Source organism: Myripristis murdjan, chromosome 7 (genome assembly GCF_902150065.1).
Source record: "Myripristis murdjan chromosome 7, fMyrMur1.1, whole genome shotgun sequence".
In the NCBI taxonomy this organism is placed as follows: domain Eukaryota; kingdom Metazoa; phylum Chordata; class Actinopteri; order Holocentriformes; family Holocentridae; genus Myripristis; species Myripristis murdjan.
This window is the reverse complement of record NC_043986.1, coordinates 25,756,722-25,784,640: the sequence shown is the minus strand read 5'-3', so window position 1 is coordinate 25,784,640 and position 27,919 is coordinate 25,756,722. Positions and strand designations below refer to the sequence as shown.

Sequence of the window (27,919 nt, the reverse complement as noted above, 5' to 3'; positions counted from 1 at the left end):
CCATTACTGGTTATCTATCACTCACTGATGGATACTGATCAGTCTGATGGCTTCATTCAAAGACAAGAATAATAATAAAAAAAAAAAAATCTAAAAACAAGAGACCAGAGACACCAGAGAAATCCTTTTTTTACTAAAAGAATAAATTTTATTTCAGCACTGTAAGTCATTTCCCAACCGGTACAAACATGACTGCCATCTTTGTCTCTTTCTGAACTATTCCTCCCCTCCCTCTGTGAGATCAGACCACCAACAGCCAGACGAATTTAAAAAAAAGAAAAAAAAAAAGAAAAAAAAAAGAAAAGCTTCCTTCCTCTTGTCTTTCCACAAACAGTCTGGTGCTTCCATAATGCTAACAATGATGACAAATTATACCAACCATAATCATAACAGCAATAATGATGATGATAATAATTCTATAATAATAACATGGATAAAAAAAAAAAAAAAAAATTAACCCTTTTCGCTGCACAGGAAGTTTTGGGTGGCCCTGGGTATTGAAGTACATGCATCAGTACACATGTTGTTGAAGGCGTGATGGACCAACATGACAACAAATGGCTCACAATGATCAACTTGAGCCCCGTGGTGGGGGACAGCCAGGCAAGGGGGTGTGGGGTGGGGTGGGGGGGGGTGGTTATACTGGAGCTTGGGGGGCTGTTGAGAGGGGGGAGGGGGTGGCAGTGTAGAGAGAGACAGACAGAGTAGGGAGCTTATTCAAATTGGACACAACCAACGCTGTGAGAACGCTGCAGATAGATCAGGACAGTCACAACACACATCTGACGATTTCCATTCCACATTCTGTATGACAAACATTAATATTTTTAATGTCTTCTAAAAATACAACATAATACATATCTATCCTGGGACATTTTGGTTCTCTCAACATTGTTGAGCTCTTTCAGAGATGCTCTCCTTCAGGCAGACAGAGAGGCAGTGCATTCTTATCCGCTGGACACGAATGATTTCATTGCTGTCATCAAGAGGGTGAATTTTCCCTGTGACACTCTGAGCTAAAATCTGATATACCTTCGCCTCTGCTTGGAGGTAGATGTAGCAGGAAAAAAAAATTCCTATGTTTGACAAAGGAAAGCTAGTAAGATAGTGCACTTGCACAAAACAGGATTACAGTTTGTTGGCAAAACCTTGGCAGTACATCTTTTTCACTGTTCCTAATGGATGACAATGCATTGCTTAAAGGCTCAGTATTTCTTGCTTGCAATCCACCTTTTGTGTGAGGACTGGTAGAAGGTAAACCAATCTCAGATTTGTGTCTCAGGGAAAATTCAGCCACTCTGTTCTCACTATCAACAGCCTACACGCCCACATAGTAAACAGACTTAGCAGAGCAACATGGTGCACTGTCTCTCTGAGTCTTGTAAAGGCAAGTGTAAGGAGAGAAGACAACAGACACACGAAGAGGAATACAAAAGAAAGGGGTGGCCAAAACCCCGGCATGATTGCAAGCATGTTTGCCAGGTGTCATTCCTTCCTGTGTGTTAGTTGTAGATCTGATGTCAGCGTGCGCTGTGCTTCACACAGCCTGGAGTCAGTCAGTCATTAGAGGGATCCTACAAAGAAGAGAGCGTGCCAAAGCAAGAGGAGCGGTGAATTCTTCCACGACGCCTACGCAAAGCCTTCAACCAAAACGCCACCTCGGGCACGTTTCACAACTGACCGCCAACACCTTGTGACTGTGTGACCCCACCTGGCCACACACACACACACCTCTCGCCTACTCGCTCGTTCACTCACGGTCCACGAACACACACGCACACTTCCTTTGCTTCCTTGTCTGTCTGCGTCTCCACAACAACCACAGTGTAAAAATACATGTACTGTAACCTCACAGAACTTGTCAGATAAATCACACGTGCTGCAATGTCAATATATATATAATCATACTCATCAGAAAACTTGTTACTTGGGGGCAGACCATCAGTGTCAGGGGACTAAAACGGGGCGTTACAGGGGTAGAGGGGGATGCTATGTGTACTTTGGTTCTCAGGTGTTCAGATGAGATGTTTAGCTGCTTTGTGCAAGGGCGCAGAGTTCAGCTTCGATTGATAATGAGTCGACCATGAAATTGTTATCAGGGATAACATGAGAATCCAACATAGTGCAGACGACGATTTTCAATTCGCAACGGGCAATATTTACGTACGTACATAATAAAACGGTGAAGTGGTCTAAAGATGCCATATAAAATACAGGTAAGGAAAATCGCAATCATTACAGTTCAAATCTCTAGGTTGGCTAAGCGTATTTCAGTACTAACTGAAGCAATGGTAGAAGGATTAGATTAGAAGACGTAATAACATTAAAAATAGTAAGAAAACACATTTGCACAATTGAATAAAACAGTTTTGATTTTTTTTCCATTTTTTTCCAGACTCTGGCTAGATACATACAGAAACTGATTATCAACGTTAATATAACCTTTACTGTTAGTTGGGTAGATTAAGGGGCGGGGCAGCCCAGAGAGAGAGAGAGAGAAAACGGCCAATAGAAACGGTCCTAGGGCTAAGGGAGAGGAAAAAGAGAGGGGATGATAAGAGTGAAACTGAAATACTGGGGGTTGACAGGAGGGTTATCTGTGTGGAAATCTGAGTGTACTTGAGTGTGTCCGTGTGTAAAACGTGACTGAATCAGTGAGCATGGATTAGACTACCAAGTCTGAGTATGTGTGTGTATGTGTGTGTGTGTGGTTGAATGCATGTTTCTATGAGGGAGAGGGGCTAAAGAGGGCAGAGAAAGAGGTAAAAGAACAGTGAGGTAAAGAGGAGAGGAGGTGAGAGAGGGAAGAAAGAGTGACATAGAGCAGGGGGTTAGGATAACAAGCATAAAAATCACTGATCAAATATCTAATAAACTAAAACAGACAAGGACAAAAGAAGGGACACTACATCATGTATTGTGTTGACTTTTTTTTCTCCATACTAGCTAGTGTGAAACTCAGGGTATAACATCTATGTATCCGTGTGTTTGTGTATGTACTGTTCTGTGTATAGATGATTATGATTCTGTGTCTACCTGACACCTCTAAAAATGTATTCTTTATCTGTCCATGCAAAAAACTTGAATGTGGGATATTTTTTTTTTTTTTATATAGTCAGTAGAACGTGTTACCAAATGATCTCTGATGAACCGACAACCACTCCACTGGGAACTGAAACTGCACAAAATCACTTCAGCACAAAAGCAGAGAGAATGCTGTTGGTAACAAATGCAACTGAATACGTGTCTTGTCGTTTTTGTATGCGGATCTGTGTGCGTTCTGTGTAATATGTCATGTGTGCGTGCGTGTGTGTGTGTATTATGTGTGTGTTTAGAATTCTGTTATCTGGCGAGCCAATCAAGAGAGGGCATCATAAGCCAGATCACACTCTGGCTCGCCGCAGAAAAAGCCATCTTCTAACAATGTACTGTTGCGATACACATACTTGTACTAATGTCAAAAGTTGAAAGCAGTTAAGTATATGACTCCTAGTAATTCTAGACTTAGTATTTCGGCCAGTGGTGCTATATTCTCTAGCCTAGTCTTGGTGTCTGTGTATTACAGTCCTGTGTAGAGTCCGACGCTGTTACCTACTCTTAACCTAAAAACACCTATAGCATTCTGTATCGTATGCTTAATCCCTACCAATAACAGCTAATTATTTCATACCTTTGATTTCGTTTGGTGTTGGTTTAAGAGACAGCGGCGAGGCCCAGCCCTGGGATGAGCGTAGGCCTACGCTCATCGCTGGGTCAACTGACAGCGTTTCACTGTAATGGTTGAAGTTCGTAACGGAGGGGATGTCTGACGCGACTACATTAACACTTACATATAGTCAGGGTTTTTTCCTTCAAAACGGCATTTCATAAGAGCTTTTTTTCATGTCGATTTTGTGGCACACAATATAGAGCATAAGTCATCAACATAGTAAGAAAATAAGGTGCTTCTTGTTGACTTGCCTTTCTTTTTTTTTAAGTCATGAGCTCATTTCAACCTCTCTCAGATATTAAATTTCTAGAAAAGACAATGTTTATGGCCAGCATCTCTCAGGCAGTATCTATCCGTCGGCTGCTCATAAATTTGCAGTTGTGCTACCAACGATTGATAAGAAGTAAATACTTGTATTTCTTTGCCAGATGAAACCTACTTTTGGGCGACACATCTCATCCTCTACAAACATAAGCGCTCTAATAAAAAAAATATTTCAGAATCTTGCAAGTGTCAGATTGGAGGCGGAACACTTAAGGCCGCCATGAGGCCTCCCTCTCCCCTGTCATGTGACATGTGTTCCTACCCCTGAAGCCTCTCCATTCGCTGGCGGAGGCACTAAAGGGAGGGAAGTGCTTTCTGCTGGTCTAAAGTGACACACCAGAGCTCTGCTGGGCAGGAGCTCTTGGCGTTGGGCTATCACCGTGACATCGGTTACTCAATCACCACCAGAGGGGGATCTTTGAGGCTTCGCCACCACACCCCTTTCTTATCTCTGGCCAGCTCCGTCGGCTGGCCTTGTTAAATACACTTTGGGAATTACTTGATTCAAATCTGAAATGATTCCCGGTAATCCTTCACAAGGTGGAGAATTGCGAGTCATTCCAGACAGATTGCAAAGTTCTTGTATGAATGTGTGAGGCAAATCTGAAGGGGACCCTGCCTTCCAGCAGGGACCCAAACCCTCACCATTCACTTCCGTCTTTTGACTGGGCAGCATTACTCTTTTTTTTTTTTTGGCCTAACTCAAGAAGGTGCCTTAGAGTTTTTCATTTCTTTTTCACCTGGTAGAGGACTGTCCAGTGTGGGTTTTCATTTTTAAAACAAAGTGCTTTCTTTGTCTGAAACCACTCTGTTCACATTCTGACGTCTCTCAAATAGATCTCTACCTTAAAATGTAGTTCTACAGGTCATAATGATTTAGTCAGGCGCAGGGGACACCCCTCACAGACTGTCAATTCAACTGTATAGGGGTTTGTTCTAATTCAATACATTTAAATACAACAATAAGTGCTCTCTGTTGGCTTATACAATCAAAGCTTTTGGAGAAGGGGCAGGGAAGTCGGGGAGTTATAATAATGCACTTTTCTTGGGGGGTGGGGAGGGGCGGGGTAAGACCTTGCATACTTTAGGGCTTAAGGTGCATAAATTCATGGGGTCTCTTAGCACAGCTAAGCACTAGGCTATGCTACATTGGTCAGGGCAAGTTAACGCGCTAATACCATGGTGGTGCAGAAGTGCTCCAGAGATAGATAGCCAACCAATTTATATAGGGGTTTGTTGCCATGAAGTATGCTAACGGTCTGTGTGTTTAGCAGTGTGGCGAACCTGCACAGTATGGAGGGACAGGGAAACTGCGCAGAAATATAGCACTTTTGTCATTTCAGAGCACCTGAATCTTCCTTCGCCACACATCAGAGTCAAACTCTGAACACTGCTCTAAACTCATGTAAGACACTTCTCACATGAGATGGCTATAGCAACAAAACACATTAACACCGAGCAACCAACCATGGCGAACAAGCCTAGATGCTGTAACCATGGAAACCACATCCAATCTGTCACCATAACCGCTAGCTTAGAACATCTGTGTGCAGAGATTCAAAGTGTGGGACCATTAAAAACATAAAATAAGAAACTTAAACCGTGCAGACCCATACTTAAGAGGGGGTTGATTTAAGATGTGGACTATACTGGGGGTGGGGATGGGGGGGCAGGGAGCTTCAAGCTCTTTTGACTCTGAGTGAGGGAGGGAGGCATTTGGGATTTTTTTTATTTCAGGGGGTGGGGGGCGCTTTCAGACTCATGGAGAAAACCTCTCTTCATAAAAGAATGTAAAACCACATGAGAAAACTAAAAAGGGAGTTAACGGCTAACTGTTCTGGCCTATCACACGGAGCAGCAGAGGAGGGGGAGAGGCTCATGGTAGGACCCTCCCCCCTTCACATCCTGGTCCATGTGATGAGGCGTGCAGCTAGCAGGCAGGGCTACAAAAACAGGGAAAGGCAGTCGAACACAGATCACTCTCTCAGAGCAGTGCATCCTGAGAGGATGCTATCACTCCTCCTTCTGTAGCGCTCCGTCTGACGGGCAGTCGTCAAGGCAACAGGGGGCCTCCACTTCCACCCCCTCTGATTGGTTGTCTCTGCTGGCTAAGGCACACGGGATTGGCTGGGCCAAGGGGGCCAGGTCCAAGGGCTGACCAATGGCGGAGGCTGCTGAGCTGCCATTCACCTGCTGAGTCGCGACCTCTGGGGTAGAGCCCGCCTCTTCTGAGGACTTTGGGGGACTGCTGGCTGGGGGGGATGATGACGTCTGGAGGGGGACGGTGAGAGAGGGATAGAGGGTGGGACATTTAATGGGACACCAGGGTAAGAGAGAGGAGGGGAGTTCGGGATGTGACAGGAGAAAAGGGAATTCTCAGCTCTGATCATTTGTGGTGACTTCGCTTTCTTAAAAAACTGCTCTGCTAAGAAAACAAACATTGCCAAAATACACAGCCTCGTTTAAGACCGGGCCGCTGTCCGGGTCATACCTGTGTTCTGTTGGTGGGTGCCTTTTTCCCTCCCCTTATTTTTGCTGGAATCTCTTTACCCCTCCTGTGATGGAGAGACATAATGAGACGGATGTAGAGCACGATAAACATCTGTCATCTGCCTCCTTACATTTTTTCTAAGCTTATAACGTCTGGCAGTAACTAACATTTGCAAGAGGATTTTCACTGGCAAATAAACTGCTAGTTCTCCAAGATCATGACACGGTTGTAAATATTAATGCACTGACCATCAGCAACTATGTTTGCTGTTTTGAGGCACGATTTTAGGTTGAATCTCTTAGAGGGAATGCTAAATAAGACATAAAAGTACATTTTTTCAATCTTGATGAGGTGGTGTTTTGCAAGGCAGATTTCTTGTGGCTGATGTGCATCATCTCCAGATCATATAAGCATAAAGAAAACACTTCTAAAACAGGTCTCAGCTCCATGGTAACTAAAATGTTACTCTAAAGTATAGTGGCAACAGCTTTATTGACTGACGGATCGTTGTCTTACTTACCCTTTCCCTGCTCCCACTGACACCACCTGCATGTTGAACCCCCCTCTCCCACGGACCGGTTTGTTCCCAGCCCACTGGCCAACAACCATGCCGGCTATCTCCAGTTTCCCTCCCTGAGGGGGAATGGACTGAATACCTGCAGGGGAGAGAACAGGTGACTGTCCAGACTGATGACAGCAAAGTGAAGAGACTTGATGAAAACTAGAACATCTGGATGTATGTCTGTGTGTGCATCAGAAAGTGACATGCGCGCTCAAAACCGTGTCTGTGTGAATGGCGGATAAAATGGGAAGTGGAAGAAAGCATCTGCGTACCTGGGAAGGCTCTGGGCCTGTGCTGGCCGGGGTGATGAGGATGATGCGGGTGATGATGAGGGGGCATGTTGCCCATGGGTCGAGGTGGGTAGAGGGGTGGCATCGGGTAGAAAGGGGGCACCATGGTGGGAGGCAGGAAGGCTGGAGGCGGGAGAGGAGGAGGAGGAGGTGGTGGGCGTGACAGGTTGATGCCCTCGAGGATCGCCTGCCGCATCTTCTCCACCCGGGACACCAGCTCCTCCTGCGGGACGGACAGACAGGTTACACACTCAGATGGTGGCAGACTTAGGTTTAAGATGCAGGAGAGTCACTGGTGTGAAAACCACACACAAGCTGGGGACAGTGATTAGATAACACTCCCTCCTCTGCAACTTTCTTCCCTTGAGCAAGGCATTGTCATCCTAGTCTCCAACAGTCATATAACAGACACACACACATACACACACACACACAAACACACACACACACACACACACTACTGAAGACCAAGTGTGTTCTTAGTTAAATAAGGGGTTAAAAAAAAAAGAAACACACAGCTTGAGGTGGAAATCTTTCAGACAGGACACTTACAAAAGCACAAGCAGTCTTAGACACACACACACACACACACACACACACACACACACACACACACACACACACAGATGGCACTACAGATGAGCATTTCATTGGCTTATAGCCCTGTCAAACCATTTTCTGTACTTGCAAGTGCAGTTAAAGATCCCACACACAGTCCGTTCATTTTTGCCCATCACATGTCCAGGCTGGCAGCCATGCCGTGTGGTCAGATGATTACACACACACACACACACACACACACACACACACACAGGTTCCTACCTGACCCTCGCACATGTCCAACAGGGCAGCCCTGTCACGGGCGGCCCGGGCCAGTTTACTCTGGAACAGTTTGCCGTCAAAGAAGCCCCAGGGGCAGCAGTGTTCCCATGGCAACGGCTGGCCGCACACATCATTGACAAACAGCGCCGTGTCAACGCCGGCCATAAAGAGGGAAGCCAGCTGTACGCCGCGGGCATCCACCTTCTCCACCTGTCAGCCAACACACATATTAAAGATGACAACACCTCGATATCGAAGACAGGAGACAGAGATGAGCAGTAGATAGACTAAAACTTTCAGAGTGAGACTGAAGCAGTAGTTATTTATATTTTTGTCCACAAATATAGCATTCTCCATGGCCATAGAGGTCAACAGTATTGGCCACTTCACTATTTTTTTGTCAAAGACATATTAAGCACCACTGCTGCAAACCTTATTATGACTGCAGCCCAAAGCGAGCGTGCATCACTCAATATGACTCGAGAAAGTGGTGACTCACTGATAGAATGGCCTGAATTTGCCTCGTGGTGAACATCCTGTACCATGAAAAAAAACCCTTAGGTTCATCCTTCATTTTGAGAGGTTCCTGTGATCTCCTCTGTATACATATTTGTTCTTTGAGGAATAAGTGACGAGTTATCTAAGGGGGTCACCAAAGTTATCAAATTTCATGTTTGACTGGTAACAGCTTGATTTACTTAAAGGAGCACACACACTGCCCTGAAGGAATGTATTTATCTGACTTTCTGATGTGGAAAATTAGATCGACAAAACATCTGTACTGTTAAGTTTTGGTAGATTTTCCATAAAATGTCCTGCCCTTCTCGAGGTTGTGAGCTATGAGGCCCTAAATAAATGGCACAAAATATAGCAGAATATGACACACGACAAATCTAAAATGAGAGATCCATTATGTGACTCTACATGAGTAACCTAATATAACGTACTGTATTTTGAATGGACCACGGCAAGTATATCCTATAACAACCATTCTAACCTGTTTTAAACTTTTTCTCTGGATTAACACCTGTCTAAAATAATTTATCTTGTGATCCGAAATTGATTTCACGGGCTATAGCATACTAATTTTGTCAAATTAAGTTTTAAGTCTACTGTCCTACAATAAATCATTATTTTACCGAGACTAATATTTTACTTACTTATTAACTTATTTATTATTACATAAAAGGATATGGAAAGGCTTTAAAGACATAATGTATCCAGTAGCTGTGTCTTTTTTGTATGTTATGTGCAAAGATGGTGGACTTTTTGGCCTCTTGGTGGCACTGTGGTAAACACATCATTACCTCACGTTTGGTCCAAAACCACTCAGAATCCACTCAGAAAAAACAAGAGACAGAGGAACTGATGGACCTGAATTGTTCCAAAGGAAAACAAAACTGCAAAAAAGGTCAATCCCTGATCAATCCCATCAAGAGGCAATGAGGCCTCTTACCTTGAGCTCCTGCAGTTGGTCTGGTTCATAGAGCTGGTTGGAAACAGCCTGGGCCAGGAAGGCATCTAGCTCATGTCTCTGAAGGATCCTACCACCAGGCCACTGCATCATATACCTGGGAGGGAAGCAAAAACACACCTGACTACAGAGCAGGAGCACAAAGCCATGACGACAACAACTGAGAAGTTTGCTCCAACTCAACTAATTGATGAGGATGTGAATCTACTAAGACTTAACGAGAGAGTCACAAAATACAAGACTAGTAGGTTTAGGTGGAAATATCATTGGCCTTCACGTAAGCCTCTTTCACACAAATTTCCCCGTAAATCATTGGGATAACCTTTCAGGCACTGCTGGTGATGTTCAGTATTCACACATGCATCAACATTCAGGAATATTTCCCTCTTGCGCCTTTTCACACACGTGATGGCAGTGCCAGCAAAGACTGGGCAAAAGACAGTCCAGTAGATGGCAGTAATACAACACATGGATGCCGTCCGCCATAAAACTGAACAGAAGAAGAAAATGGGACAAGGCTGGGACAAGCTACCTTATTTCTTAATATGTACAGTTGCCGGCCATACGTACAAAAATGTATTGCAGTTATCAAATCACCCATGAGGCAAGACAACTGTAAACAAAGTTGTGGAGTCAAATACATCATCAGCGGAGTCATGTAAATGTCTAGTTCTCTTGGTGTCTGTCTGGTGTCTGTTGTGTTGTGAAAAACACTCAACAAGAGTTTCTTCTTTGTTCAAGTCCTAAACACTTCTTCTTGCTCGTTTCACTTCCATCATTGTGTTTAGCGGCAGCATTGCGTTGATCAGTGCGTCATTTCATGCTGCATTCGGCGAACCTCACTACCAGTGCGACGTAGGACCACCATTTTGGAGCCAAGACCAAAGATATTGCCATGTTTATTTCACGACGGTCATCTTTGGTCAGGGACAGTTTATGCCAGGCATTAGATAAGCCAAGTCCAACAGATGAGCTATGCAGCCTTTTGAGCGATTTGCAGTCAGACCACATAACCAACATTCCCCCAGAATAACTCAAGGTAAAAGGCCATTCTTAATATTTATGCATCAAATGCCACCACAGCTACGCCGTCACTGTCTGTAACTCCTGCGGAGCCCAGAGAGGCTGCTGCCATAGCTTATATGCACCTGTCCAAACCTGTAACTGCACATAAGTCAACACAAGACCACAAGAACTGTGACTGGACCGCCACCTGGCCACTCTGTATTCCTTTCACCATTTTCGTGTTGATTTACATTCATAGTGAAGACAACATATAGGAAAGAAATCTCTCAAAACATCAGTTTGGGCACCACCAATGTTATCCGAGAGTCGACTCTTATCTGTGCTTTGTTATGCTTTGTTAACATTGTTTTAGCAATACCTTGGCACTGCGGTCTACAGTCTCAGCAATCAGCAGACAGGCACCAATGCAAAACTATAAATCGCAGACAAATGTACCATAGCTATGGCAACAGTTCAACACTTAAGTATTTATCAGCCTTAACATGCATTTAAATCCTGGCAACGGGTGCTGTTGAGGGTGTCCAGGGAAACAGTGGGAATACCTCAGGTCTCTCTTTTCCTGCTTCCTGCCAAGATTACTAAAGATAATGATGCACTTAAGCATACTATTATCTGTAACTATATTTCCATATTTGATTTGCACTGATGCTTGACCAAGGATAGTTTCCATCGTACTGTGGACATTGTGAACAGTACACTATTAAGCTGCACACATGTGACCATCAGGGCGCCAAGCAGACTGCAGGCAATATTTCATAGTCATTCTGTTGTTATGCATGATACAGACCTGGCCACAAGAAGATTTTACACCAAGAAAAAAATATTATTCACAGCAGCATTATAAAAAGTCAGTACGACCAATAGTGGGGAAGACCGTCCTCGTACCTGAGCACACAGCACATGAGCAGCAGATGTTGTGGGACCTGTGCTGGGTTGAGCAGGGCGGGGCAGTCGGAGCGCAGGCAGGCCAAGAAGGCCCTGGTTCTCCTGGAGCGGTCCTCGCTGGCCCGGCCCAACCACAGCCGCCGCAGGTTGGGGCAGGTCCACTCCCGGAAACACAGGGCTGGAACCAGCTCCGGGGTCAGGGCTGACTTGGCCTTTCCACTACTCCACTCTTTGACGATAACTGGAGGAACTGTGACACAGAGGCAGGAGGAGACGGCTCATTACATGCAGATGTGTGTGTGTGTGGCTTACTTTACAGTAAGAGATGCAGCGCTGGTAGTATCTGAGGTTTTTAGATCATGCCTGTAAAGTGCAGTCCTTTGAGATCGTTCAAACAATATTGCCACCATGTTGCATTTTAGGCATGCTGTGGACATATTTATCCATAACAGCTTACACAGGTTTCAGAGAGTTAAATTTAGTGCTTTTTAAGACATTTATAAGATAGATTTTTTTTTTTTTTTTTTTTTTTTTTTTTAATTTGAGACTTTTTTTTGGACAAATAATCTTTTTTTTATACAAATCAGCATTTCAAGTGAGTGTAAAGGTAAATTTGTGATTGCATGCAGAGGTAACTTTTAGGTAAGAATATGTTCATTATTAATGAAATGAATATCTATGGAATGTTCTTATAAGATTTCATAAGAAATGTAAGTATCCTTGGTGGTGTTATAATTAATCTAACCAATAGTTTTTTCCCCCCTACAGAACTTCAAAGATAAAAGGATTTTATAGGATTTCTCTCTGCTGGTAAGTATGACAGATAAGCATCAAGTGAGTCGGGTTAATCTCCAAGACAAAGTACACAGAAACTCACGGATAAATGAAAATGTTTTATGTTGAAATCAAGATTTCACAAAAACAAATTGGGGACTATTTAATGACTTTTCAAGACTGATATTTGAAAAGTTGTTTTTTTTTTCAAGACTTTTTAAGGATCTGTAAACACCCTGTTACAGCAGGGGAGCAGGTTACAGTTCAGTGCCTCATTCAAGCATGAGCTGCTGTGGGCTTTGGACATGTGTTTACATGAGGGGTTAGTTCCCACACTGCAGGGAACTGTTGGTACAGGAAATCAAAGCGACAGCCTTCTGACTCCTGTGTGGCTCTCCTTAACCAATCTGCTGACTCACCACAATGTATAACCACTCTGGTTCCATTTCCTTTTACTGAAAGGAACAGAGAAACAGCAGCAAAGAGGACAGAGAGAAAACATATCCAAACAAAGACAATTAGGGATGGAATGGTTAGCAGTCTTCCTGGAGACTCTGATAAAATATCTAATGGTAAGATACACCATTTAAAATAATTATCACAATAATTGTTTTTGATCAGCACATTTTTAAAAGAGAGTTTTAAGTTTTGAAAAGGTCAGAAGAAAGGGTTTTTTTTTGCATCGCATACTGTATAGTAAGAAGCAAAGTCAGCATCAAACAGTCAGGTCTGTCTGCTTGTCTTATCCATCATGTGTCCAAGACCAAGCATTTGATATGCTTGTGTTGTGTGTTTCATGTTAATCAAAGGCATTAGTTGGGTTAATACTTTCATGCAAATCAGTTCATAGTGTTGATAATTTCAATTTTCAATACATAACATGTTGAAATGATTGCAGTGTGTTTAACTAACTTTTTCATCACATTTTAACAATACCATGATAATACTGAAAACATTAAAATTGAATTTTCATATCTTCCCATCTCTATCAACAGCTATTATTTCACAAGAGGTGAGTCCTGTCAAGACATTTTACTTGGGTAGAACCCCAAGCAGAATGTCATGGCCAGTGACTCCCTCATGATAACTGAGGGTGGTTGTGTAAACAAAATGGTTGTGAAGTTGTAAATTGGTTACCACAACTCTAGAAACTTTCTCTTCAGTGCCTCAGCTTGGTGACCCTCAGACACAACAGATGCAACAATGTCTATGTGCAGGCAATATATAAACAAAGCAAATATTCTCTTTATCGCTCTGACTCCCATCCTCCCCTCGTCCCTACCCTCCAGGGGTCCCCTCTTGCGCAGGGCGAGCCTCTCCAGGCGGCGGTGTGTTTCGGCCAGGCTGAAGAGGACGCCGTAGGCATACTGTCTGGCAGCACGGAACAGCAGCGAGGCGGGAGGCAGCTCAGAGTTACACTCATCCTCTATACACACTGGCATCTTCATCTCTCCCTGGGGGGGTGGAGGGTGTGGAGAGAAGGAGGCAGGGGTAGAAAATGAAAAAGAGGAACATAGTGTAATAAGAGCATGGCTTTGAAGAAGCTGATGTATTACCTATATTCATTCATTATAACCCTCATTTAAACAAGCAAGTCGACATGGAGAGGCATTCTCTTTTTACAGAAACGGCCCGAGGGCACAATTCACTATCAATCTGGCAGCCACGCTTCCTGAACAATTCAAAATTAATTCTGAAGGTGAACGCAGAGACAAAAAAGAAGAACATGGATTGAGTCAGGTCGAAGCACTGAATGCGCTATGACAGAGTGAGTCTCTTACAGCTGATTATATCCTAACTTAACTCTCCCTCATACCAAACCGTGAAACGCAGTGGTGTACCTTGGTCAATATGTGGTAAATCTGGGGGTACATCAGTCCTCTGCGGTGTCTGTGTTCGGCCACTCGCAGAACCTCAGCACTGACCTGAAAACCATGAACACCAAAAGGAAGGCTAGTTTTAGTAAATAGGGTATACAAAATGTATATTTCCCAAATTAACACACAATGCATACAAACTGTATTCTGGTTATTTGGTTTCAAAATATGCACTACATGAAGCATACACACATTCTCTCTCTCTACCTTGCACTCACTCACACACAAACCTGAGGCAGAGGGGGCGTTGTTATGTCCATGTGACTCCGCGTCGCCATAGACAGCAGTGACGGAATGTTTGACCCGCTCCCATTGCCATGGGAACCGTCTCCAGAGGCCGAGCCCCCCCTTCCAGCAGGATCCTCCCACCGGGAGGGCTTGTCCGTCAAATGGCTGAGAGACAGAGAGTGAGGAGGGGCAGGACGGGACAGGACAGGTAAATCATCTTTGAGACTTATTTGATGGATGAGTTCCCAAAATTAAGTTTAGGATAGGTCACATGTTTGTGTTCACTATTTCACATTTCCTGTACAAAAGCACTTCCTCAGCTCATTTTTATGCTAATTAAAACCCAAAACAAAAATGGACACAAAATTCTCTATCTCAACAGTGATTACATTACCTGTCATTGCCAGTAAAAAATACCTTGGTGATTGACGGGTTAGTGTACCCCTTAAGAGATGAGAACGCAGACACCAAAATCATACATGTCCCTAAAACAGTTTGCACTGGTTATCTATGCTCACACTGAACACGATGTCAAATGGTAATAGGTAAGTAGCAATACTTTATAAGTGGTTTTGTTTCTTTAGGGGTGAAATGGTGGGCAACCGAGAATGTGTAAAAATCACTTAACACTGCCAGTATGGGTGATTACTCCTCTGTAATATTTCCAAACATAACCCTGACAACATCAGCTATATTGAAGTAATGATTTCATTTCTAAATTTCGGAATCTACAGCTAGGTTTCCCCCAGCGTATTAAAAGCCCGTCAGGCTGCTAGGCCTAGTTTGGCCCCCAGCTGGGCCAAAGGATCCTGAGATAAATTTTAAGCATGGATGCAGGAACAAGAGGTGCTGCACTAAGGCGCTGAGCTAGAGGAGCTGGAGAATTGGCGCATTTCCCAAACAATACTGTCCAAAAGTCCCTGAATGCAACACATCTGAAAATTTTCTAATTTTAAAATATTTCTCAATAGCAAATGTAGTTCTTGATTGTGCCTAATTCAAACAACAACTTGGAAGGATGGCAAAACCGCTTACATCCAGGTCAGGGCGCAATTTCGTCCCATGACTGTGAGAGGGGAAAAGGTGCAGTGGGTGCCTTTCCTGGTGTCCCACTTTTACAGTGGTTTTGTAAACGATCATCAGGTGTTACAAACACCAATTAGGAAAAAAATTAGTAGCCTAGTTAGTCAGTAGTAACTGAGAATCACACTGCTATTCATACCGTGTTACAAGTCTCCTATCTGTTCTATATGAGGTGATAGGAAAGAAAAGGAGAAAATACAATAATACAATACATGCCAAGATGCCAACCACACAGAAAGGAGAAAGCGGAACAAGGAAACTCTTGAGTTACAGCTTCCAGAAAAAATTCCTGGCCAGTGGCCACACCTGGACACAGTATGTTAACACAGTGCTTGCTGGATCAGCGAAAAACATCTACACTCCCAAAACCCCTCTCAGACCTCCACACTGAAATAAGTGGCACATTGGCTAAGCTAGGTCCTGCTACATTTATTAAAAACATTCATTTATAATTTATCCAGTCTGGGACACACACACACACACACACACACACACACACACACACACACACACACACACACACACACAACAAGTGGGCCTAACATTTTTTCTGAGGGAATCCCTGCACAGGTCATAATAAACAAATTAACAATTTTTTACAAATCTCAGCTCAGTCCTCTCCCTTTGGATGACGCTGGTTACCATCTATCATTCAACACAATGTATGCTGAGTGTGGAGCACTACTGAAAATAATCTACCAAGGACACATGAATGACTTTGGTGACTATGTTCTCATTGCCTAACAGTTCCATTAACTGTTACGTTAAAGCCACCACCCCCCACTAAATCAGTGTATTCCTTTAATCATCACAGTAAAGGTCAGCTTATAGTCTGGCGATTTGTGGTGGCTGCCGTGGGTGATAATCACATTTTGTGGTCGGTCACAACAACATTTGGTGTATACTCCAAGTGATGCTGTCATTGTCACTGTGGTGGTCAGAAACGAGTCTTGAGCATTTAATAGATAGAAATACGTTGTATTCCTGCCTATATGACATTCAATGGGCAGATTACAAGCCGAGCAAATGAGTGGACCTCAGCGATACACTCTGTAATTGCACCTATGTTTAGACTAAGTGTGCACAACAGGGGCCAAAATCAAAGTGGAGCAATGAAGGAATGTTGGCAACATTGCAGTGATGTCTATCAGATGACCACAAATAGCCAGACTATAAACTGACCTTAACAATTACTACCAACTTTCTATTGGTGCTTTTTCCTCCATATTGTTTTTTGTTTCTATTCTTCTCATTGTTCTTCTTCTTCTAATTGCTTTCTTTTTATTTTTTTCTGCTAAACATGTTTGGACAGTAAATGCTGTAACAACCTGAAATTTGAGAAACATGTTCTGGAGTTTTCACTGAGGTTTGCATTAAAAGGCATCGTGCTTCACCTCTAGGTGGTGCCACAAATGCAAAAAGTTTGTATCTCGTAATCGGCTGCATGGATTTGTTTGAAATATGGTTTGCATAAGCTCATTGTGAATTTAATGTGGTTATCCTGTCAGTTTTCTTATCCACTGTCTCCCCTCATACATCCACACATGGAAAAACCCATTCAGAAATCAGTATATGGGTTTACATGGCATAATAATCGGGTTTCTCTCTAGCTGCCTTGTGCCAGCTAGAGTTCACCCTGCCTTTCTCTTAATCCCTTACCCAGATTATGAAAATCAAGGTTCTAGTTTACATGGCATTTGAGAAAACAATAACTACAGCATGAGGCTGACTACTCTGATCATTAAGGTGTATGTAAACACAGTAATTGTGAAACTACACTCTTTCTTCCTTGTAACTAAACTAGCCAAACTAAAAAAATGGACAGAGCAAGTGGTCTCCTATAAAAAGACGAACGTTTCTAAACCCGAGAAAGCTCTCTGTTCTGTCAAAAGAAACCAGGGCAGCGCTCTTTCTAAAATCACCGACTTTTATGTCCACATTGACTTCAGCATAAAAAAGGTGCTGCCAGCTTTAAAAAAACAAAAAACAAAAAAGTGTAACCAAAGCTTGTTTGTCTGTGTTCTTACTTTGCGTTGCTGTCATTGGGTTCATCTCCATCAGAGGATGAGGAAGGAGAGGGAGAGGGACCCGACTGTGTGCCAGTGTGGTGATTGGGTAATCGACTTCCCCCCTGAGTGGAATCATACGGAGCTGACCAATCAGAGAAGCCCATCTTGCCTGTCAGCGAATCGTTGCAGTCTTGCATTGGTGGTGGTGGGTTCTGGAACAGAAGGGTGGAGCCAGGTCCATATGGAGCATTTTGATACTGTGGCTTTACCCCTGGAACCTGGGGAGGAGGGAACTGATTGGATAGAGGGGTGGGGGGGTGCAAGGGGACCAGAGAAGGAAAGCACAGGAGTGTAAAAGGAACCAAAGAGGAGGAGGGGTGGGAGAGGAGGGGGAAGGAAAGGGGAAAAGGTGTCTCAGGGACAGGAACTAATGCTGTCCTACTTTGTTTCAGCTTTACTAGAAGCATCTAGTCAAGGTTGGTCAGAGAATTCTGGATGGAACAGACTGCACCCTCCTCCCTAAGCCCTTTTTCCCATAAATGAGCACAGGCCACAAAGGGATTCAAAGAGTAAAAACTTAATCCAATCTGCTACATGTAGATTCATGCAGAGCAATGCACAATTACATACACATCAAAGGCAGAAAGTGAAGGATTAGCAAGCCAAGGAATCTACCTGATTCTTTCCAGGCTGCATCGGTCCCATGTGGCCAGGTGGTCCCCCGAATGGAGTGGGTCCAAACCCAGGTGCTGAGCATGAAAAGACACAAACCAGCATGCAAATCAAAGAAAAGCATGTGGTGGTAACTATTTAGTAAAACAGTAATCAAAACATGACATGTGAACTAGATGATCCCTTTGGTTCTGTTTCCTAGTGGAGTGAAAGGGTTTGCTACTCACAAAAGAAAGGGGAGGGCCCCATGTTGAGCGGGCGTGGTTTGGAGGCAGCTGAGAAATACTCCACAGCTTTTTTAAAACGCTCCACTTTGTCCTCCATACGAGACTGCAGGGGAAACACACAAATATGTGCACTATGTACAAAAATGCTTGGATTGCATGTGTGACAATTTGATAACAGTCATTTAGGGGACGCATTCACCTGTTTTATGAGTTAGTGTGTGTTTTCTGTATCAGTAGCTCAGTTTCAATTCATGTATCTTTATTAAGACAAAGATGTAGCAAATGAGACAGGCGGTATGGAAATAGCAAACTTCCCATAAGTTTCATGTCTGCCCACTTGATGCATAAAAAGGTCTTTATTGATGAGATGATGTAAACACATTTGTTATATAAATAAAGTTGTAGTGCACTTTTCTCATGGTTATGCTTTCTGACAACTTTATATTTGATTCCACACAACTTACTGAAACAACAAATGTATGCTTACATTTTTTAAACATTTTGACATTTTATGTTCGGTTTGCTTGACATTTAGATGGAAACTAAGCTTGTGTACAGGTGTGCTACCTGTGACTGTTTGAAGACATCTCTGGCGATGGCGTCGAGGTTTCCCAGGTCTTTGATGGAGGAGACATACTCGGAGACGGCCTTGATCACCACCTCACAGGGTGGGAGCACCAACTGGTGGGCTCGCACCTGGAATAGCCACCATAGAAACGGCTTGTTATTAGTTACAATTTACTGGGCTGGGCGTGGAGTGAGCAGCACTGGGACTGCACCACTCTAAGATTCTGGGGTGTGTTTTTTAATCATTATATCTTATGGTGTTTTTAATCAACCAACTGCTGTGGCTTATAAGCGTGTAAACCAACTACAGCAAACAGACTCCAGCACAGCATTTGCAGTAGGTAGCTTAGTTACACAGCTTGGGAACATAAAGTCACCACTCATCATGTGTCAGTAAGAGTTCTGCCGTTACTGGAGGATAGAAGATAGTAGATATGATTGGTGTGTGTTTGTGGGAAAAAATGCATGTGGGCTTAGCCAGTAGCCGAGATATTCATCCAATTGCCCAAGCCTACATTCGTAAGAAAAATGACTAACATTACTCATCTCCTATGTGACACTGCTCTCAGCTCGTGGCATTACCGCCACACTTGGACTGGGCATGGAATTACATGTTTATAAAAGATTTGATTTGTGGTTATCAGGCGATTCCAATTGGACTTCAGAACCCAGAAATTGGAAGATATTATTGGCCCAGCCAATAATGGGTCAGGCCCTAATCCATACCATTAACATAATGTAGTTGGTACTGCTCTGTGAGCCGTTCCCTGTATTAACATTTTTGGTAAGTGCGTTCTTAGTACATTAGTGACCAAAATGGTCGATAAATCCATTAGACATTGCTCCAAAACTGATAGGTACAACATAAAAGCTGAGCAAATTTTTTTAAAAAAGCTTCACTCCAACAACTGCAGGACAATCAAACAACGCATGGTGTGTTTCAGCTGTAAGTGATGTTGATTCCCTAACTCTACTGCATGCTCGATAAGTTATACCACTGGATCCCAAATGCTTTCAGGTCACAGACCGCCACTGGATAAGACATTCTTAGATATGATTTGATACAGTCGTGTAACTGTTGTCTGAAGTGATGGCGGAGAGATAACAACATGGTGAGTGAAATCTATTTTATGAAGAAAACTGCCCCCTTATACGTCCTCTCATTGCGATCTCTACTAGAAGGGAAATACAACTGAAACTAAAACGGCACTGAGAGAGATGCTACACCCACACTGCATGCATGTAATGTAATTTAAGGATCATGAAGGAGAGTGTCATGCATTGCTGTCATATTTCACAAAGTGGAAAGAAGCTGATAGGCTCTGGCCTGCATGCAGTGATTAGAGTACACATCTGTGAAAACTGTATAAATTGATTTAGGAAGGACTGTATCATCTGAATGCTTTTGCACTGCTGGAAATGAGTGAAAACATCCCGTCTGCTGTTTACACTTGGAAGCGACAGTTTTCAAGCAGAAAACAGCTTCAGCTGGAAATGATGGATAAAAAAATACAAACAAACAAACGAATAAAACAAAAAAAAATGTTTGGCTTGAGTTGTGTGGTCAAATGCAGATGTTCTGAGGACTTGGGACAAACACATTCTCAAAAATAAGAACATTTGCGTTCCACAATGATGAGGAGCAGCGCAGTGGAAAGAGAGATGAGAGATCGGAAGCAGTCACATTTGCAGCACTCGCCTTATCACAAGCAAAGATACAAAACCAGGTCATGGCACACAGATTTAGTCAAACATTCACAACACACTGCTACTTAAATATCAATAACTAGCTATCTGCATGTACACTTATCAGTAACAGTAAAACGTTTGCTACGCTACTTCATTATCATCAGTACAAAACATGATGAAACATCTTCATCAGATCAATTCACTATAATAACACAGAAGTCACCACTGTTTGGTACCACAATATTAAACAAGTGTTCATAAACCAATCATGATATGCATACTGGATAATATTTTTTCCAGACCAGTCAGCTCACCCCTATTATTTACAAGCCCATGAGACTCTATAGCCACAAATATACTTCTATCAGAATTCCACACAGCAAACCAACAGGTCAGAAGCCTACACAAATCAATAATGTCTACAAAATGATATAACAATCACTATGTTGGTCATGCACTACACAGAATTGGACCACACTAAAACTGACATATTGGACAGTGTTATTAGAGCAGCAGCACAACGGTTAACCCTAACACACCACTAAAATACTGCATGCAAGTCATTGTGGGCTTCAGCAACATTGCAGTACCACTCCAATACGAGCTCACCACAGCAAGCTTGATTGACTGCACAAACAATTTTTGCCTGATTTGGGGGAAAAAATCTAATATGGCAGATCCTTGCCGAACTACAAAATATCGGCCAAGTCTGATTCTGACCAGATCACAGAGTGTTTTATTGGGAACCCCCTGGGACCGCTCCGGGACCCCTGGACTGCACATTGAGACCCACAGAATTAGACCACAGTTACAAAAGCAGGGTAGGAGGTATCTACCTCTGAAAAAAGAGAAGAAAAAACGAACCAGGGTTGCCATAATAAAGGACAAGGAGACAAGAGGATAAGGGGACATTAGGGACTAACCAACACACTGGGCTATAAATATTATTGGTTAATGGTCTTCCTCACATATTCCCAAAATTCTCATTACTGACTAAATTATGAGTCCAGTCTAAAAGATCCCTCATCCCTCTGTAGTTTGTATGCTGGGAGGCCAGCTCAGAAAAAATATACTGTAATATGCAAGTACATCTTATAGGGACAGGCCATTAAAACAAAATATTAAAATACTCATTCATCAGGATCACTGACTGTTAATTTTGGCTAAACTTTTCATACTGAGATATGTCACTAAAATAAGACAAAACAGAGTGGAGCTATATTTGGTTCAAATGGCTGAGCAGTAGACGAGCTACTGGAGAGGTTCGAGCGTCATTAAATTCATATTATTTGGTTCTCATCCCTTCAGTCACTGTTTTAGGCGGCCATTATGTTACTGTTGAAACCATACAAATGCCCAAAGTGGGAAAACTTCAATAAATAAGGCTTGTTAGGTGTTAGTACCACGGCTCCTCAATAACATCGTTTATGCATCTGAGTAGGTTTCAAAAAGACAGATTTAAGGAATTTACGACTTTTTTTTAATTAGCAGGAACCGAATTTTAGACCAATCAAAACTGTACAGGGCCATAGTTTTTTTTTTTTTTTTTCAGTAAAGCTTATTCAGTAACATGTTTTGTATATTGTGCTAACCCTGTGCTGTATTAATCTAAGAGGTGACAAGATGGCGAATAACTGCATAGAAGCCCTACATTTATTAATTAGTTTTATCATTTACTATGGTGATTTTCTGTGGATATTTCAAGGACCCACTGATACAAGCAAGGAAGATGGAGTGACCCAAACTAGCATGGTGAGGTGTACAAGTTCCTCAGAAGTGTGAAAGAGGCTGATCTCTGTTGCCTTCATCGCTGAAATGACTGCCACCAACGATGTAACCAATGACCACAATAAAGAGCACAGAGTGGTTCTTTTTAGTCATCGTCTGCTATGGTCTTTGTAAATTTTGGCACCTACCAAATGTACAAACATTTGTTGAGACTGCTCACTGAATAGTCAGCCATGGGAGAGTGGATTTGTGCAAATCCCTAACATTTTATGGATACAGACCAGTGCAGTGAAACTATTAATACTACAATACCAGAGGGACCCTGGAAAGATTCAGGGACAAAAACCTCCATACGCTGATGCTTGGTGAATTCTGAGAAACAAATTGTCACTCTCTAATTTTGCTTTCAACCATCTATTATCTCTGCAGTTCCCACATTTTACATGAATTCTGTAACTGGGTCTTTAAACTAACTTCTTTTATAGGACACAATTAAAGAAAAAAAACATGACCAAAGCTATAGTTCCTGCTGGCAACTGGGGCTGGGAGGTTTACCTTGAGTGAAGCTAGTGGGTGTTCTGGTCCCAGCAGACTCCAGTGGAAGGCAGCCAGGTCCTCATCAGGCAGAATATGGTTCCCTGCAATACAAAACGTGCAACGTGTTTGTTGTGTCAACAGAGAACGGCAACGGACAAAGGCGAGTGACAAAAATACACCTCAAGAGTAGGGGCGTGTGTTTGAGTGAAAGAGTGACAAAGAGGAACTTGGGACGCACCCTTGACTGTGTGTGTGCGTGTGTGTGTGTGTGTGTGTGCGCAAATTTAAGCATCTGCGGAGTGTGCTGTTTCGTACCCAGCAGAGCAGCGAAGCAGGGCAGGTGCTGTGTCTTGAGCCCGAGCTGCCTGGCAGCCTCAGACAGCAGGTACTGGTGTGTGGTCAGGTTCTTGCCGTTCCAGCTCAGTTTGAGCGCGTGCGAGGAGAAGTAGGCAGGTACGTTGCAGAGGGCAAACTCGGAGTCCTGAGCGATCAGGCCAGCGAAGCCAAAGTCCCTATAGAGAGACAGCACCTCCTGGTGGTGGTCCTCCAAAGTCTGAACAACCTGCAGATGGAGAGAGGAGAAATTGAGTGTTACTGTAACCTGCTGTTCCATAAAACCCTCTTATTGATACTGTTTAGTCAGTTCCTAGACTCAGACAAGCCTCTCTCTCATGCCAGCCTGAAGAAACAAAAAAAGGAGCAGACACTTGTTGCTTTCTAGTGAGGTGTCATGATATGGCTGGTAGAACAGTTATAAACAAACATTACTTTGAATGATGTGACACTCGTCAGTGGTTCCAAACTGGTAGAGTGATTTTCATGGTGGTGTTGTGGAGTGAGCTAAGTAGAGCCCCAGGATTCTGCCCGAATACCATGTTAATCATGTTAATCAATGTCAGTGTTAATCAATGTCAAAATTAATTACTAATTAATTACATTCAGTTACTTCATTAAAAATCTATTTAATGATCTTGAGATCAAAGTTCTTCTATCCTTCAAGTGAATGCAATATGGGCCAAAGAAGACAGGCTCATTATGTGGCTCCTGACATTTTTAAATGATCAATTATCAGTCTGTGTAAAACTGAACAAGCTACCCAAGACTGTGATCAGAATCAGAACCAGAAGCAGAAATACCTTATTGATCTCATAGGGGAAATTGGGTACACTGCAGGAATATGACAAAACTGTTTCTTGGACCACAAGTAAGAAGAGCCACATTACTCTAGTTAGTATTGTGGCTACTGGAATACAAGGAGCACAAGGGTGCCAGATAGTGGGACCTGGGTGGGACTTTTATCTTCATACAACATTAGATGAAACTGTCTTTTCTTTTTATGTGAAACGAATTGTGCTGTTGCCTTGACCATGACTCCCTGGAAGAGGTGATCTTTTATCTCAGACATTCCTGGCCAAATAAAGGATCAATGACATAAAATAATTTAAAAAGGTATGTTCTTTGGACATACAACGAGGAGCTTTTTCATAATAGCATGTGAACATGTGGATATCTACAGGAAAAAAGACACAGGTAGATATGGTTGAAGAAAGGCTGTGTAAAGGCATTCAGTGGTTTAGCGCGTAATATCAGTGGCCTTAAGCATAAAGTTAATAATCATCTTTTCCTTTTCAAAGGAATCAATTTCACGCTAGTCTAGCCCTTTCCATATAGCAAAACATTAGCTTTGATTGGTTATTAAAAAAAAAATCTTTCAGTCCTCCACTCTCCATGGTTGTATTTGATATCCATGGGAATAAGGCTCAATCAGTGGATCAAATACACAAATTGCGGACAAAATTAAATTCATTCTGATTAATTTCACTCAGCAACCACCTGACTTTGTGGACAGGACAAAATAAGTCATTACAAATGCACAGCAGCCATGCACTGGCGATCTATTAATAGTTCCACTACTCAGCAGTTGTTCAACAATGTGTAAAGGTTCATTGAGTTCATGTTATGTAATATATAGGTTAGGCCATGGTGTACAATACACATGTTTCTAGCCTGTCGTTCACAAGGATGCACAGCCTCGATTAGGCAGTAGCGCTCTTCCATAAAAAATGCACTAGAGCCCTGCCACCATCTCTCCTCCCAGCAGCCCATCCCAAATAAAAACCAGGGGAGCGGATTGAGATGCACAGCAGAGCAAAACGCACGCAGCTACATGCATCAGCTAACATCAGACCAGTGCACAGCTAAATCAGGAGTCTGTGCTCTGCTGGCTAGACACAGCAAAAATGCCTATATGAGAACTTGGGCCTGTAGCAACATAAAGCAAAATTCGCCTGACCAAGCAACTAGTTGCACTTAGTTATAAACTCGTAACAAGGAAAAAAACACTAGTTGATGTCAGCTACGAATACATGCTATCAGTCAGATAAATGTTGAATGAATGTAGAGCCAAATGACCACAATTTAATAACTTTATAACTACGATCGTGTTGCTCACCCGCACTCGGAAGCGGAACATGGCGAGGCGGACGCAGTGGCTGAGGCAGGCCGGGGGCAGGAACCATGCCCGGGGAGGCGGGGTGGCCTTGCTGCCGACGTGGTTGACTATGAGCTGCGCCGTCTGACGCTGGCCCTGAGCTCGCCGCGCCCACTCGGGCCAGCGCTCCTTCCCCAGGGTGCCATTGAAAACCACGACCAGCTCCAGGCCGCCCTGGTACAGACAGGCTTGGGAAAGAGCCGCCAGGTAGCCCAACATGGCGTTCCACTCGCCCCCGCAAACCCAGTCAGTCTGGTAGCCGCCGTAGAGGCGCTGCAGGCCGGAGTCAGCGTCGATGAGGATCCTGGCAGGCGGGGGCGGGGGAGGCATGGGCCCGGGGTGATGTGGGTGGTGGTGTGGGTGATGATGGTGAGGGGGCTGGCGGCCCGCAGTACGGGCAAGCTTCAGGAGGTCCACCGGGACTGCGGCCCCAGGACACCGCTTCTCTAGGTACTCTTGAAAACCCTGAACTCCCATGACGGTGTTGTTGAGCCTGTGTGTCTGGCCGGGAGCGGGCTCTGGATACGTCCTGTACGCCGTGTTTGTAATGTTATGTGGGGCGAGACTGTAGCTAGCTGTGCACTGTCGGCAAGCTAACTGGTCTCTGATGTAGTGACTTGACTGTAGGAGTCTAGTTATCCTTGCAAAAACAACTTAACTGTCACCCAAAACAGGCAAATTGGTCGAGCATGCGCCGCCTTACAAGTGTGTGTGACAGCTACTTATTCCAGGAAATCTAATGTCAATCTTTCAAATTTGGTCGTGAGTGTTCAAATTACTGTCCATCCCTGTGGATTTTTGGTGAGGTGCCAATGAGCAAGGCCAGTGCAGCTAGCTACAGCTAGAAAAAGTTTACCAAATCGCCTGCCCCCATAATTTGGCGTTAAGGTAACTGGCTTGACCAAAATAAAACAAGTAAAGTAGTTGGCAACTGAAAACGATGACAGCAGCTAGCTGGTGGATGTTACTGAGCGATGTGTACAAAATAATAATCCTACTGACGGGTGCAATTGAGATGCAATACTGCGCATTAGTTAGCAACCTACAGATTGGCTGGCCACTTCGCGGACATGATGTTAAATAGAACAGCTAGCAAGATCGTTATTTTTTTTTTTTTATCTGACAAGATGAAATATTAGATACTGATATTGCACTGTCTCAGCCAAATTTCAGCACACGTGTAGTGGTAAATTGGTAGCTCAGAGGTGTCGGAATATCAACTGAAAAAAATAATAATATAAAAAACAAACTAGCTAGCTGTAGTATTTGCTAACTGTGCGGCTAGCTGGTGTTAGCTGCTGGCAGGGTCCCCGGCGTGATTTGACGCGTCAACTCTCGAAGACAAGTCCGGGCCGGACACGACGCGGAATGAGATGGATGTTTGACGAAATAAAAGAAAAACAACTAAAAGAAAATAAAAATAAAAGCCCGATGGTGCCTCCCTCGCTTTCTTCCACACTCACGGCTTCATGTTGCGGAGGGGAACATACTTCCAAGCGACATCAGCCATCTTGCGACTTCCTCGCGGCCCAGTGGAGTGGGAGGGAAGGCGGAGGGAGTGGAGGAAGGAGGTGCGGCCCGGGGGCATGCTGGGAAATGTAGTTCAATAACTACATCGTGTCTTTTCAGGCAATACTGTGTTGGGAAAGACAAAAAACTCCAACTACCAGGAGTATGCGACAGACTGTTTGGTTGAGGAAAAAAAAGCTGGGAAGTCGCTTTGGTCCAAAAGTGGTGTGTGGTACAAAACGCCGTTATTTTGTCTCTCGTCTGCCCAAAAACAGAGGAGAAACTCTCCTCCTGCACACTTTTAAAACCACGACTTTAGGTCTGATACGATGCTGTTGCTCTCCCTGGTGCAATCTTTGTCTCATAATGTTTGGTTAGCGAACTGCTTTCCTTGGATATTTTCTGAATGCAAACTTTTGAAAAAAAGGAAAACGTAATAAATGAATGGCCAAGTTGTGCGAGACAGTTTTTCTCTGGTGTAACAGGTAGAGCAGTTTTGTTCAGCCCATGCTGCGTTCACTGTGTGTATGTCGTCCCCTTGTGGTTAATTCCCGCACAACTCTCTCCGAGGAGAAGGTGCCAGGGGGGAAAAAAATAAAAATAAACTAGGCCACCCGGCCTACCAAGCTCCCTCTTTGTACTTTTTGAGTTGCCATGGTGAAGTGGAAGTAGTCTCACGGACTGCAACTTCTCACTTTCCGTGTTGGAGCTGATCAGAGAGGATGTCTTAAAAATACATCAAAAAAGGATCATTTGTGTGTGTGTGTGTGTGTGTGTGTGTGTGTGTGTGTGTGTGAGTGAGAGAGAGAGAGCGAGAGAGAGAGAGAGACACTCCTGCACTGACCATTTGCACTGATCTCCGTGCACAGACACACTTACTGCACATACAAAATACATACCTTTAAATACACTAATTAAAAAAGGTCACAGTGTTTGCACAGTTCC

At 43.4% G+C, this 27,919-nt stretch overlaps 1 protein-coding gene across 2 annotated transcripts; it reads right to left on the bottom strand.

The window, feature by feature from the left end:
• Positions 1-122: 122 nt before the first annotated feature.
• fam120c (family with sequence similarity 120 member C) lies at positions 123-26,986 on the bottom strand. 2 transcript variants are annotated; one of them, XM_030054847.1, is made up of 17 exons: positions 25,427-26,986; positions 23,290-23,536; positions 22,993-23,075; positions 19,021-19,149; positions 18,454-18,556; positions 18,230-18,303; positions 17,573-17,766; positions 14,465-14,627; positions 14,199-14,282; positions 13,640-13,811; positions 11,584-11,833; positions 9,655-9,769; positions 8,199-8,408; positions 7,359-7,599; positions 7,045-7,180; positions 6,525-6,588; positions 123-6,304 (listed from the first exon to the last, which is right to left on the bottom strand). In XM_030054847.1, the coding sequence occupies exons 1-17, from the start codon at positions 25,940-25,942 to the stop codon at positions 6,047-6,049; spliced, it is 3,039 nt and encodes a 1,012-aa protein (XP_029910707.1). In that variant the 5' UTR covers positions 25,943-26,986; the 3' UTR covers positions 123-6,046. The 2 variants fall into 2 exon arrangements, with proteins under 2 accessions (XP_029910707.1, XP_029910706.1); XM_030054846.1 differs by having other exon boundaries at positions 17,573-17,847; positions 25,427-25,942.
• Between the last annotated feature and the right edge of the window lie 933 nt (positions 26,987-27,919).